We start from the raw sequence: 12,887 nt of genomic DNA, 5'->3' as shown, positions 1-12,887 counted from the left end.
TTGCAATACAAAGACAGACTTTATGTACCCTTCTCAGATGGGTTAGGTCTTTATGAGGACGCACTGGGTTAGTTATATCTTTAGAAGAACACACTGGGTTAGTTAGATCTTAAGAAGGACACACTGGGTTAGTTAGATCTTTAGAAGAACATACTGGGTTAGTTAGATCTTTAGAAGAACACACTGGGTTAGATAGATCTTTGGAAGAACACACTGGGTTAGTTAGATCTTTAGAAGAACACACTGGGTTAGTTAGATCTTAAGAAGGACACACTGGGTTAGTTAGATCTTTAGAAGAACACACTGGGTTAGTTATATCTTTAGAAGAACACACTGGGTTAGTTAGATCTTAAGAAGGAAACACTGGGTTAGTTAGATCTTTAGATGAACACACTGGGTTAGTTAGATCTTAAGAAGAACACACTGGGTTAGTTAGATCTTAAGAAGGACACACTGGGTTAGTTAGATCTTTAGAAGAACACACTGGGTTAGTTAGATCTTTAGAAGAACACACTGGGTTAGTTAGATCTTAAGAAGGACACACTGGGTTAGTTAGATCTTTAGAAGAACACACTGGGTTAGTTAGATCTTTAGAAGAACACACTGGGTTAGTTAGATCTTAAGAAGGACACACTGGGTTAGAGGTTCATGTCCTGGACAGAGCACAGCAGCTGTGGTCTGTGCTTCCAACATCCAAGAAGAGCACACACGTTTCACACACCCCTCTTATCTACGTCGCTGTGGTGTGCTGTGTGTGCGTGTGTGTGTGTGTGTGTTTGTGCGCGCCACTGCATGAGAGTTCTCAATGCCAACAGAGATGGCATTTATCCCTCAGATCTTCTGGAGATTAAATCTCCCCCACACACCCACCCAACCAAGCAACGCATACAAAGCCGGCATAGCGGCTTATTTTAGTCTGTTTAGTAGCAGCAGAGGAAGTCTTCTCTTACATCTCAACAGCTGCCTGGCTCCTTGGCAGCCTATCAACTCCTCTCACTTACAAGCATATCTCTCGTGTGTGTGTGTGTGTGTGTGTGCGTGTGTGTGTGTGTGTGTGTGTGTGTGTGTGTGTTTGTGTGTCTGTCAGTATGTGTGTGTCTGTGTGTCTCTGTTTGTCTCTGTGTGTGTGTGTACTGTCCTCTGGTGGCTTAATGTGGATTCACATTTGTTGAAATTACAATTTCAGTGTGTAAAGGCTTAGGAGGATGGAATGTTCACTCTCTCATTGAAAGGGTTAGGATAACACGGTCATTTTGTAATTGAATGGAAAGTTTAGAATATAGGCCGTTGCCAGGGCCTGCTCTAGAGGGACCGAGGCCTGGAGCCAAGAACTACGAAAGTAATCAAAGGAGCGAGAAATTGAGGGGAATAAAAGGGAATTCTCCTCTTTATGGACTAATAAAAAATTGAAAATGGAAAAATTTTCGAGGTGGTCCATTCGGTGGTCCATTCGTACTTAAAGGGATGTTTTTGTACAGCCTGTCCATTGTGGGACATTTTTGTCCACTTTCACTTTTTATTTTTTTCACCAGAAATGTGTCCAAATGAGGTGGAAACTTTTGTCCACCTTACAACGGAAAAACTTTGTCACCTCACATACCTCAGTAGTGGAGTCCCCTTTGTCATTTAATGTACTTTTTCCTCTTCCCACCAGACATGTGTCCAACCAAATGGTGCTTTGGGTCCATTTCATGTATTCAACAGAAGTGTTCCAGCTCTGTCAGCTTCATTCATACTATGAATATCTTTCAACAGAAATGGCTCCAAAGGAAGTTCATTTTTTGTGTAATCGATAAACTTTAATTTTCTCCACGAGAAATGTCTCCAAACTATTTGTCCACTAACCCTAACCCTAGGCCCGGCTGTGTGAGGAGACACACACTCGGGAGAGTTGACCCTGTGTTGTTCTTGTCCGCACACAGGCTTCAGTGTGCCTAACCTTGGTTTGGAGTTCCAGATATCAGGCTACTCACCGGGCCGTGGGGGCTCGGTGGAGTGAATGGTGCCTGACTTTACACCTCGTAGGATCGAGTCTGACAACTTTATACCTCGTCACGTATGGTCAAGGCATCCGGTCGGGGCTTCACCTCGGCCATCTGCTCTCGGGATTGAGGACTCAATCCCAAATGAATAGTGTGGCGGAGCCCAGCCTTGGGAGTGAGTTGGGATGCTGCTATGGTTACGGTTATGGTCAAGGTTATGGTGAGACGTGGTGGGGGAGAGAACTGACTATAATGTGAGAAGAGGTCATTTTTGGGTTAGGGTAAGGGTTAGGTATGGGATAAAAGTGCAATGGCGGTTAGTGCAATGGCGCCATCTGGTGGCGGATAAGCACAGGCAAACGCCTTTGACTTGTATAAAAGCTAGTGGTTAATTTAAACTAGTTGTTCATTTAAACTACTTCTTCATCTTAACTAGTGCTTAATTGAAACTAGTCCAGGGTTGGTTGACAGTAAAGCAAAGAGAAGGGAGGGGCAGCCCTTTCTAAGTCAGTACTATACTTTATAATTTCTAGGCCTACTTCTCTTATATCATCTGTAGTTCTTTATTACCTATTTACTTTATGTAGTTGTTCATTATCTGTAGTTCTTTAATATCTGTAGGTCTTTAACATCCCTAGTTCTTTCATATCTGTAGTTCTTTAATATCTGTGTAGTTATTTAATATCTGTAGGTCTTTAACATCCCTAGTTCTTTCATATCTGTAGTTCTTTAATATCTGTGTAGTTATTTAATATCTGTAATTCTTAATTATATGTAGTTCTTCAATATCTGTAGGTCTTTAACATCCCTAGTTCTTTAATATCTGTAGTTCTTTAATATCTGTAGGTCTTTAACATCCCTAGTTCTTTAATATCTGTAGTTCTTTAATATCTGTGTAGTTATTTAATATCTGTAATTCTTATTATCTGTAGTTCTTTAATGCATGATGAGATGAGATATCGGATATTATTTAATTAGGCCGAATCGTATATAAAAACAAAAGAAAATCAACTTCCTTTTTCTTTTCTTTTTTTTTACTTGCTTTACACTAAAAACAAACATGGGGATTCCAGGGGCATCTCAAAATAGCCTAGTCCTTCTAAATAGTCCTTCTGGCAAGAGAATAAACGATTTAAAAACATAACCAGACTGTTTACCACCTCAAGTGAATTAACCTATCCTATCTCCAGTCATATATATATATATATATATATATATATATATATATATATATATATATATGTGTGTGTGTGTGTGTGTGTGTGTGTGTGTGTGTGTAAGGTCTGTCTCACTTGTATTCATTTTACTCTGAAATGACTTGAATGGAACTTTAGATGTCTGTGGATAAGCAGCACAGCAGTCAGGAAGCTACAATGAAGCATACAAAAAAATTGCCGCTCGCATTTTCCCTTTCCCTCTGGGCTAAGCCCCGGATATTTCAGAAACCTAGAAACGCCCCTGGTTTCATCTCTCTCTCTCTCTCTCTCTCTCTCTCTCTCTCTCTCTCTCTCTCTCTCTCTCTCTCTCTCTCTCTCTCGCTTTCTTCTTCTCTTGCTCTCTCTCTTGCTCTTCCTCTCACGCACACGCATGCGCGCGCGCGCACACACACACACGCACACGAACGTACGCCCAAATAACATATACCGCTGCGCCTGTCTGCATGAGGCTGCTGCCGCCGCCGGATGTGAGTTTCTGTGCAGCTGTAGAGGCGGTGGTGTGGTTCCGATGCGGTGAGGAGCCGTCGGGTGAACCTGCAGATACAAACGGTCTCTCTCTCTCTCTCTCTCTCTCTCTCTCTCTCTCTCTCTCTCTCTCTCTCTCTCTCTCTCTCTCTCTCTCTCTCTATGCTCAGTACAGAGCTGCTGAACATTACTGGTGTTCGGTCGGATTCATGATAATTATATATAGATAATTATATATAGATAATTATATCACCACAAATTGTGATTTTTATTTCAGTTGGGCTGTTTTTAAGGATAGCCCACAGCATCAATCAAGATTAGTCTAAGACCAGTATCACTTTATGTTACGAGTCTTTTCTGCTAATTAGTCAGCATTCAACACACAACTTACTGGCGACACGACGTGAAGTAGTCTTAAGGGTAGGTCACCTAAATATTAGGCTACTCATACTTATCTCAAATAATTTCCAAGTAGTTTACACAAGTATATGTAGGTATACAGTCAGGTAGGCTTCATGTGCGTGTGAAAGGTGCGTGCGTGTGGGTGGGTGGGTGGGTGTGTGTGTGTGTGTGTGTGCGCGTGTGTGTCACGTGGTGCCATGTGTGGTGAATGGAGGAAGCGCCGTGTCGCTATTCGACGCTTTCTTTCCCTCGTGAACTTATGTCTTCCGCTGTGCCGCAGGGGGTCTCAGCGGACCGCCGACCAGCTCCGTGATTTGAGTCCAGAGTCGCAGGGTGCACGCAGCCAGCTGCCGGCCGCGGGTCTCATGGGGCGTCAGAGGGCCAGCGCTGAACCGTAGCCGCAGAGGAGTCTCACCCAATCGTCACCGTTAGTCGGTCCCCCGGGAGTCGCTTCTGGAGTCCTGAACCCGAGCCGTCAGAGAGCGGCCCGTCTGAGGGCTGTTCAATTACTAGACACTAGAAGGTAAGGCTCCACCCGTGGATATGGTCCTTCTGAATCTGACTGAAATGATTCACTATGTATGTAATATGAAAATAATGATTGCCCTGAGAGAAAATAATTGAAACATCGGTATATTGAAATGATAAATCATGTGTCATACGCATGAACAGGCCAATCTTGAACAGAAAAAACGTTCAAATTCCACAATTCTCTCTCTGAATTAACTCTGGCTGGCTGGTAAATGGATGGATTTTGATCTCCTCTGTGGACCTGAGATGCTGAACTTAACCTTAACCAATTGTAGCTGTCTCGATATTGTTATTCATATGAACCTTGATGCTGTGTGAATTTGGAGGTCAGGATATGATCAAGTAAGTTTAACTTTACAATTTCATATTAATACATTCCAAGAGAGTAGTATGGGTCGGGGAGGCGATAGTGACGGAATGTGGCCCCGGTCAAACTAACCCACCCACCTGCTTCTGCGGTCATCGTCTCTGATCAGCTCATCTTCAGACTGGTTTTAATTCGGCTTTCCCAGTCATCACCCAACGGAAGTATCCTCGTTCAGTCAATCATAGTAAATCACGCGATTAACTTTCTCTTTATTCAGTGGTTTGATTCGTAGGTAAAACTTCAACGTTCTTAATCAACGGTAACAACCGATAGCTTCTGTAGAGCGCCGCTCTGCCCGCTCCAGAACCCACAGCACAGTGCTGATCAGGGCAGCGATGGCCTATTAGTGCAGAGAGAGCCAGGAAGTTGCCCCCACACATATACATCTGGGCTCTCGTCCTACGGGAGGTTCCTGTATTTCAGGCACACCGCGCGGCACTCAGATGACCCTTTAGGAAAGTGTGAGTAAACAGCTTTAAGGAACAACTCTGAAACCTGAATCTAAACCAGAGAGTGTTGGGCTGCTGTGGCCTGTGTGTGGTAGGCCCACACTGGCTCCCGGCTCAGGCCTACCCAGGCCTACCCAGGCCTACCCAGGCCTACCCAGGCCTACTCAGACCTACTGAGGCTCTCTGCTCCGGTCTGTGTCTGAAGGGCTATTTATGGCCCCACGTTCCCGCAACGCAACGACCACGCAGACGCTTCGACGCAGTCCTGAACGTTTATGGTTCTGCGTCGGGTTTTAGTGAGCGGACCAATCACAGCCCTCGCTGCTGCGTCGCCTCGACGGAAGGTAACGAACTTTGGGAGGCGCACGTCCGGCCCTTGCGGTCGACGCAAGGAGGGTCCGCAAGGACGTAAGGGGTCCGTCACCCCCTTGCGTTGCGGAAACGTGGAACCATAAAGAGCCCTTAAGAGGCCTACCCAGGCACCTTGCTCTGCCATGTGTGATGCAGGCCTACGGTCTACCCAGCCTCCCTGATACCGGCTCCATGGAGCCGCTCCTGTTCTGCCTCATTAGAGGCGTTCTATTAACCCACCAATAGGAACGGGCCTGGGATTCTTGGAAACTCACATTTGTTTACGTTAGAGCAGAACTTCCCCACTGGGGAGAAACAGTTCATTTAAATTAGTTTGCATGTAGCAGCAGATTATGTTGCTGCATGAACAGGCCCACATTTACATACCTGCTCATATTTGACTGCCTGTTGACAGATCGAACATAACCGTCGGCTAAAATGCATAATTAATATTAGTATTGATAGTGTTATTTAGTATCATTAGTATTATTATTCTATATTATCAAATACATTGGAAATTTCACCTTTTTCAGTACTATACAAGAGTTATTTCCCTGACGGATGTGACAGAGTCGTCAACGGTAAAGAGCTCATGTTTAACCATGGCTGCTCCTCATATTCTGATGACAGTTGAAGACTGGTCACATTCAGCAGGTCATCAAACACTCCTATGGGTTTAATATTCACTCCAGGCTGAATCGCGGCTCCATAGCCAACCTCAGTATATTTATCATGTTATTAATGCATATCCATAACCTTAACTGTTCGTCTGATCCATAATTCCAAGTCTTCGTCTGACTTCAGAGACTCGGTGGGGTTCCTTCTAAACGAATCAATGATCAGATAAAGATGGCGATGCCTCTTGATGTTAGAGACGATATTTCTCTATTTTCATGTCCCGCTTGAAAGACGCTAATTGGCTCGTTGAGACGCCAGCCGAAACGAGGGCCACTCGGCAGATAAGAGCTGAAAGTCTTCTTCAGGGGTTCAGACGAAGGGGAATCAGTTCAATTAACCGTTTGAAGCTTCACGCTGTGAGTCGGATGATTGATCAAAGCTACCAAGGATTTATTTAAAATATCATTCACCGATACTTTGACCAGCTGTTAACTGAAATAAGTGATACTGGGGTTCACCGATTATACAGCTTTACTCTTACACAAATACACAGACCATGTATAAGTACAAGAAAATACTGCACATACTTTTTATACAATTGTATTCACATGAACATCCTCTTCAAGGGTTCGGGATCTTGTCACAGTGGGTGGGAATCAGGGGAAGAGGAGGTCTTCACCACAGTGAGCAGAAGGTGTTTCCTCTCTCCATCTGAGTGGCCACCAGGAGCAACATGCTTTAACATACGAGCCACACAAACATGCTGGTCGTTAAGGAGCAGGTAGGGGCGGGGCCTCCTGCTCACGAGGCCTCCAGCTATTGGCTGTGGACCCGCGGCTGACCCACCTAGATCTAGGTGGTCCTCAGACCCCCGGTTCCGCTCACCTCCCTCCAGTGGAGCTATGAACTGTCAGAACGGAGCCAGCCTGTAATAACAATCACTTAAAGCCGTGTGTCAGTCAACGCTGCATTCTTGGTGAGTGACTTGGCCGCGTTCCAACTCTGACGGAGCAGGTTGTGAGTCTGTAGGTCACACTGCAGATGTCGTGTGTGAATAATCCATGTGCTGTGTGAGTGATTCAGTAGCCTCCAGTAACACAAGACACGGCCACGCTCCAGTGAAGGACCCGCTGCGTCTTCACCAAATGTCACAAATATTAGAAAACACTTGAAGGTACCAGGGGCGGGTAGCCCTCTACTTCTAAACTCTGAACCTCGAGCCATTATCATTATTTACTTTAATGATACTCTATTCTGTCGCCCGAAGCCAATATTCTACTCTATAGGTTGATACATTGAACCTACCGCTGAACACCACAAACCGGCAACAAACATCTGCCCCCCTCGTCACCAACACACACACACACACACACCCCACTGTATGCTGCAAACGATTTAATTATTGTCTTCTAAATGTTTTTTAATCTCTTTGTTCATACCAGGGAGTGCCACATGGTTGTGATGTGTTGTGTTGTTATTTTTGCCCGGCGGTAGAAAGGCCGCCGTCTCCTCCACCCTACCCAACAGGTTCATGCACCAACGGTGGAACGGCGACAATATTCAAATATGAACTCATGACCACATGGTGCATCCCGTTCTGAAGTACTTGTGTACTCGTGATACTCACTGTATTGCGTGTACGTCATATCGAGGGCTTGGGGAAACCCTCGACGTGTGGAGAATATTAATGGGGGAGTTTGACTTGTACCAAGACATCTGAAAGATTGAAGATGTATCTGGTATCATAAATCCTCTAAACTCCTGAGTGATGAAAGCGCTCACGTTGGATCTTCTCCCCAGTCTGTGGATCTGAAGGTCTTTCGGTTTCCTAAAGTCTAATTATTTTCTTCCTCTATTTCCTTTTCTTTGAAGCCATAGCGACAAGCCCCACACAACCCCCCAAGCTAAAGAAGCTGCTGGTCTCTCTCTCTCTCTCTCTCTCTCTCTCTCTCTCTCTCTGTCTCTGTCTCTGTCTCTGTCTCTCTCTGTCTCTCTCTCTCTCTCTCTCTCTCTCTCTCTCTCTCTCCCTGTCTCTGTCTCTGTCTCGCTCTCTCTCTCTCTCTCTCTCGCCCACTGTCGCCATGGAGGCAGTGGGGAAGTATGACTTTGATGCGTCGTCCTCCAGTGAGCTGAGCTTCAGGAAGGGGGACGTCCTTAAGGTATCCCCGCTTTACGCTGATGCAGGGGCGGTTTACGGTCTGCTCTCTCTCTCTACACATTCCAAATCCTCTTCCAGCACCTCATAAAGGATGATGTATAACTTTTTGTCTGATCTGCCCTTCTTGCTTTTATCTAGATCCTATCGTCCCATGACGCCTGGTACACGGCCGAGATGCTGGGGCAGGAAGGCTTCGTGCCTCAAAACTACCTGGACGTCCATATGCCAAGGTGAGCCTTCTGCCGCTGGACCGCGTGCGACCAAGGACGTCATCTCACACGTCGGTGTCTGTGGGCGTGAACGTAGGGTCTAGGTGGAACTGGAACCCAGCAGGAGGTATTCAGCGTGATCGTGGACTAGCGTGTGGACGTAGGGTCCAGGGTGAACCAGGTGTTCAGCTGTGTTGGTGCCGGCAGGTGGTTCCAGGAGGACGCCAGTCGCAGCTCCGCCGAAGAGGACCTGATGACGAAGGGCGTCGGGTACTTCCTGATCCGCGGCAGCCAGAGCTCTCCGGGGGACTTCTCCATCTCCGTCAGGTGGGTCAGAGCACGTGTGTGTGTGTGTGTGTGTGTGTGTGTGTGTGTGCGTGTGTGTGTGTGTGTCAGTTTGTGTGTGGTTCTGTTGAGGTCACATAACACATGAATACACATGTTCACCTCTTTGATGCTGGACACTGTGGGAGGTGGTCGCCACGGTCCAGCCCAGCTCAGCAGCAGCATGCAGGTCTCTGCAGAGGAACCAGACGTTCTGCTCACCCTCCCCTGTTCCCCCGCCCTCAGGCACGAGCACGACGTGCAGCACTTCAAGGTCATCAAGGACAACCTGGGCCAGTACTTCCTGTGGACCGAGAAGTTCAACTCCTTCAACGAGCTGGTGGACTTCTACAAGTCCAACTCCATCTCCAAGCAGAGGCTGATCTACCTGAAGGACGGCTCCGAGGACAGCTGGGCCCCCAACGCTCACCAGGTATGGGGCCCTGGCCACGCTCACTGTTTGTTACTAGATTGTTAGTACGTAGCCAACGGCACGATGAAGGTCCTAAACTCGGTCAAATGAGGTAGAGGTTGTAGGATGAACTACGGGAGCCTCACTGAGAGAGAAAAGGTTCAGCAGTCGTCCTCGTCCCGTTAGACCCGTCTATCGCTGCCCTTCCCCTGGACAGTCTGAGAGGAACGTGTCCTCTCTGTGGACACATCTACAGCTATGACCAGCGGGCTGAGGGTCTCTCAGACAGACTGCTCCTGGTGTCGCCGTCCCACTGGGAACGCCCGGTGCCGCTCTGCCTGTAGAGCTGACCTGTGTGAAGCCCCCCCAGCGCTTGTAGACATCTTGTAAACTCAGATCCAGCCGTGCAACCGTGTTTAGCAGACGTTCTGCTATTTCATTTCCTGTTTTGTTGCGGTGATTTTTTTACTGAAGAAGACTAGTCAGCGCAAGAGGATGAAGCTTTAGGAAGAGGATCTGAATACCTTCAGGTGGCCCGTCTACACGTGTGGATTTGAAAGCTTTACAGACACCTTATTGGAGCTTATTACTGCTGGCTGAATTTGTATCGGCCAATTATGTGCCTCCAGCGACCTGATTGGTCGTAGCAAGAAATAAGCGAAAAAGAATGTGAAACACCCCTTCACCGAGACCTAATAATAAGTAATAATTAATTATATTTATATAGCGCTTTTCAATGACCCAAAGACGCTTACAAGAAGGGGGGGACCTAACTCACCACCACCAGTGTGTAGCACCCACTTGGGTGATGCACGGCAGCCAATCTACGCCAGAACGCTCACCACACACCAGCTTGAGGTGGAGAGTGAGGGAATTAATGAGTCAGCCAATTGTACAGGAGGATTATTAGGGGGGGCAGATTGAATGAGCGTGGTTGCCCAGGACACCGGGGAAACCCCTACTCTTTGCGCTAAGTGCCCTGGGATCTTTTATGACCTCAGTGAGTCAGGACCTTGGTTTTACGTCTCCTCCGAAGGACGGCGCCTTCCACAGCACCCCGATGCCCCAGTGCAGTGACGTGTCCCCCGTCACTGCACTGGGGCATCGGGATTGATGAGGGAAGGGGCCGGAGGGAAGAGTGCCACCTATTGGCCGCCACCCGACACCACTTACAGCACCTGGTATTCCCAGGCGGTCTCCCGTCCAAGTACCAACCAGGCCCGACCCTGCGTAGCTTCCGAGATCAGACGAGATCGGGCGTGTCCAGGGTGGTACGGCCGACCTGACCTCGTCTGACTGGTGGAAGGCAGGCTGCTTGAGCAGGCGTTCAGATCAGCCAGCCAGGGACTGAGCAGGCTGTACCATCTCTCTTCTCCTCAGAACCCGGGGGTGTTGTTGGCGCCGGAGCCGACCGACCAGTTTGAAGCAGCTGGGAGGCGGAGCCCACTTGTGGGAGGGGCGGAGCCTGCAGCGGCCCCTCAGGTGGGAGCCTGTCAATCATTCAGCTCACACAGACTGAGTTTCACACACACTGAGATTCACGCAAGTGTGCAACCAGTTCCTCGGGTTTTAAGCACCACGTGTGGGTGTTTTAAACGTGTTTTTATCTGAGGTGTTTTTTTGTGTATAAATGTGTTTTATGTGTGTGTATGTGGTTATATATCAGTGTGGGTTTCCATAGGTGTGATGGAATCTACGTCTTCATATATAAGTGTGTTGCGGTGAGTTTGAATGTGTCTTCATATGTGTGTGTTGAAATATGTGTCTTCCCGTGTGTGTGTGTGTGTGTTCCCAGAGAGTAGCCCCTGCACAGATGAGGGCCTCCTTCCAGGTGAAGTTAGCCCCCCTCCCGGATAGGGCAGACCCCACCCAGGGCAGGGGAACCCCCCTGCAGTTGAGAGCGGACCCTACCAAGGGCAGGGGAACCCCCCTACAGGGGAGGCCGGCCTCCGTCCAGGTGAGGCCTGCCCTGGCCCAGGTGAGGCCGGCCTCGGCCCAGGTGAGGCCGGCGTCGGCCCAGGTGAGGCCGGCCTCGGCCCAGGTGAGACCCGGCTCCGTCGAGGTGAGGCCTGCCTCGGCCCAGGGGAGGCCTGCCTCGGCCGAGGTGAGGCCTGCCTCGGCCCAGGTGAGGCCTGCCTCCGTCCATGTGAGGCCGGCCTCCATCCAGGTGAGGGCGCTGTACAGCTTCCAGGTGGAGGAGGAGGACGAGCTGGGGTTCTGCGCCGGTGAAGTCATCGAGGTGCTGGACTGCCGCGATACGTCGTGGTGGAGGGGCCGGCTGAGAGGCAGGAGCGGCCTGTTCCCCGCCAACTACACCACGCCGATCTGAGGAGCAGGGAGGAGCAGGGAGGAGCAGAGAGGAGTAGTGAGGAGCAGGGAGGAGCAGAAAGGAGCAGAAAGGAGCAGAAAGGAGCAGAGAGGAGCAGTGAGGAGAAGAGAGGAGCAGTGAGGAGCAGGGGGGAGCAGGGAGGAGCAGTGAGGAGCAGGGAGGAGCAGGGAGGAGCAGTGAGGAGCAGGGGGGAGCAGGGAGGAGCAGAAAGGAGCAGAAAGGAGCAGAAAGGAGCAGAGAGGAGCAGTGAGGAGAAGAGAGGAGCAGTGAGGAGCAGGGGGGAGCAGGGAGGAGCAGTGAGGAGCAGGGAGGAGCAGGGAGGAGCAGTGAGGAGCAGGGGGGAGCAGGGAGGAGCAGGGGGGAGCAGAGAGGAGCAGTGAGGAGCAGGGGGGAGCAGGGAGGAGCAGCAATCCATCCCTTGTGATTGTGTGGGACTGACAAACAAGTTGGAACTTGAGATTTATAATATGTCATGCTGACTATATTTGCCGTTGGTGATGTATGATACTGAGGGGTGTGAGGTCAGTGAAGGAAACCCAAAATGTTGTAATATTGACAATTGCTGTAACTGAAGGAGATACTTAATGCTGTGCTACTGCAATAAATGCTGTAACGGGAAAAGGCCAATTATTGTATATTGTGTTTTTGAAAGCCGTTATTTAGTACTAAACTAAATCCCTTGCGTCCCGGGTTCAATGTGCCCCTCCAACAAAACAACTGGCCCCAGTCTGGCCCCCCTTGAAAATTGATCTAGAACCGCCCCTGCTTCTCCTAGAACACCGCGGACCTGGGACGATGTTGCATTGAAGGCCCCTGAAGGAACACCAGCTGTTCTTACTGAGATGTTTGATCTCATGTCAATGAGGAGAACATGGGACAATGCACTTGATCCGCCTGTTATCTAAAACCCAAAGTAGACCTTCACTGTAGTTCAGTGTTAGCTGATGCTCTGTCTTTAATGCCTGTGGCTGACTGTCGGCAGCTGCTTATTTTCCAAACGGCTGTAAAAGATGTCCCTTTGAATATACTGCCTTCCGTTGACAAATGTGTTTTGCAATAAAGTTTCCCCTCTG

General features: G+C 48.6%; 1 protein-coding gene across 2 annotated transcripts; it reads left to right on the top strand.

Annotated features, from left to right (window-relative positions):
• The first annotated feature begins 3,979 nt into the window (after positions 1-3,979).
• grap2a (GRB2 related adaptor protein 2a) lies at positions 3,980-12,876 on the top strand. 2 transcript variants are annotated; one of them, XM_079746136.1, is made up of 8 exons: positions 3,980-4,084; positions 4,347-4,589; positions 8,255-8,541; positions 8,679-8,770; positions 8,957-9,076; positions 9,320-9,506; positions 10,866-10,967; positions 11,281-12,876. In XM_079746136.1, the coding sequence occupies exons 3-8, from the start codon at positions 8,464-8,466 to the stop codon at positions 11,812-11,814; spliced, it is 1,113 nt and encodes a 370-aa protein (XP_079602262.1). In that variant the 5' UTR covers positions 3,980-4,084; positions 4,347-4,589; positions 8,255-8,463; the 3' UTR covers positions 11,815-12,876. The 2 variants fall into 2 exon arrangements, with proteins under 2 accessions (XP_079602262.1, XP_079602261.1); XM_079746135.1 differs by lacking the exon at positions 3,980-4,084 and having other exon boundaries at positions 4,299-4,589.
• The last annotated feature ends 11 nt before the right edge of the window (positions 12,877-12,887 follow it).

The sequence above is a fragment of the Pollachius pollachius genome (assembly GCF_949987615.1).
Source record: "Pollachius pollachius genome assembly, chromosome: 11".
Classification (NCBI taxonomy): Eukaryota; Metazoa; Chordata; class Actinopteri; order Gadiformes; family Gadidae; genus Pollachius; species Pollachius pollachius.
Note: the sequence above shows the minus strand (reverse complement) of the source record. Positions and strands in the feature narration are given on the sequence as shown.

What these genes read in the sequence shown, in the direction of transcription:
- grap2a (XM_079746136.1), top strand. Translation starts at nt 8,464, where the DNA reads ATGGAGGCAGTGGGGAAGTATGACTTTGATGCGTCGTCCTCCAGTGAG. An exon ending in GACTTCTCCATCTCCGTCAG is followed by an intron (nt 9,077 to 9,319) that starts GTGGGTCAGAGC and finishes CCCCGCCCTCAG; the next exon opens with GCACGAGCACGACGTGCAGC. An exon ending in AGCCTGCAGCGGCCCCTCAG is followed by an intron (nt 10,968 to 11,280) that starts GTGGGAGCCTGT and finishes GTGTGTTCCCAG; the next exon opens with AGAGTAGCCCCTGCACAGAT.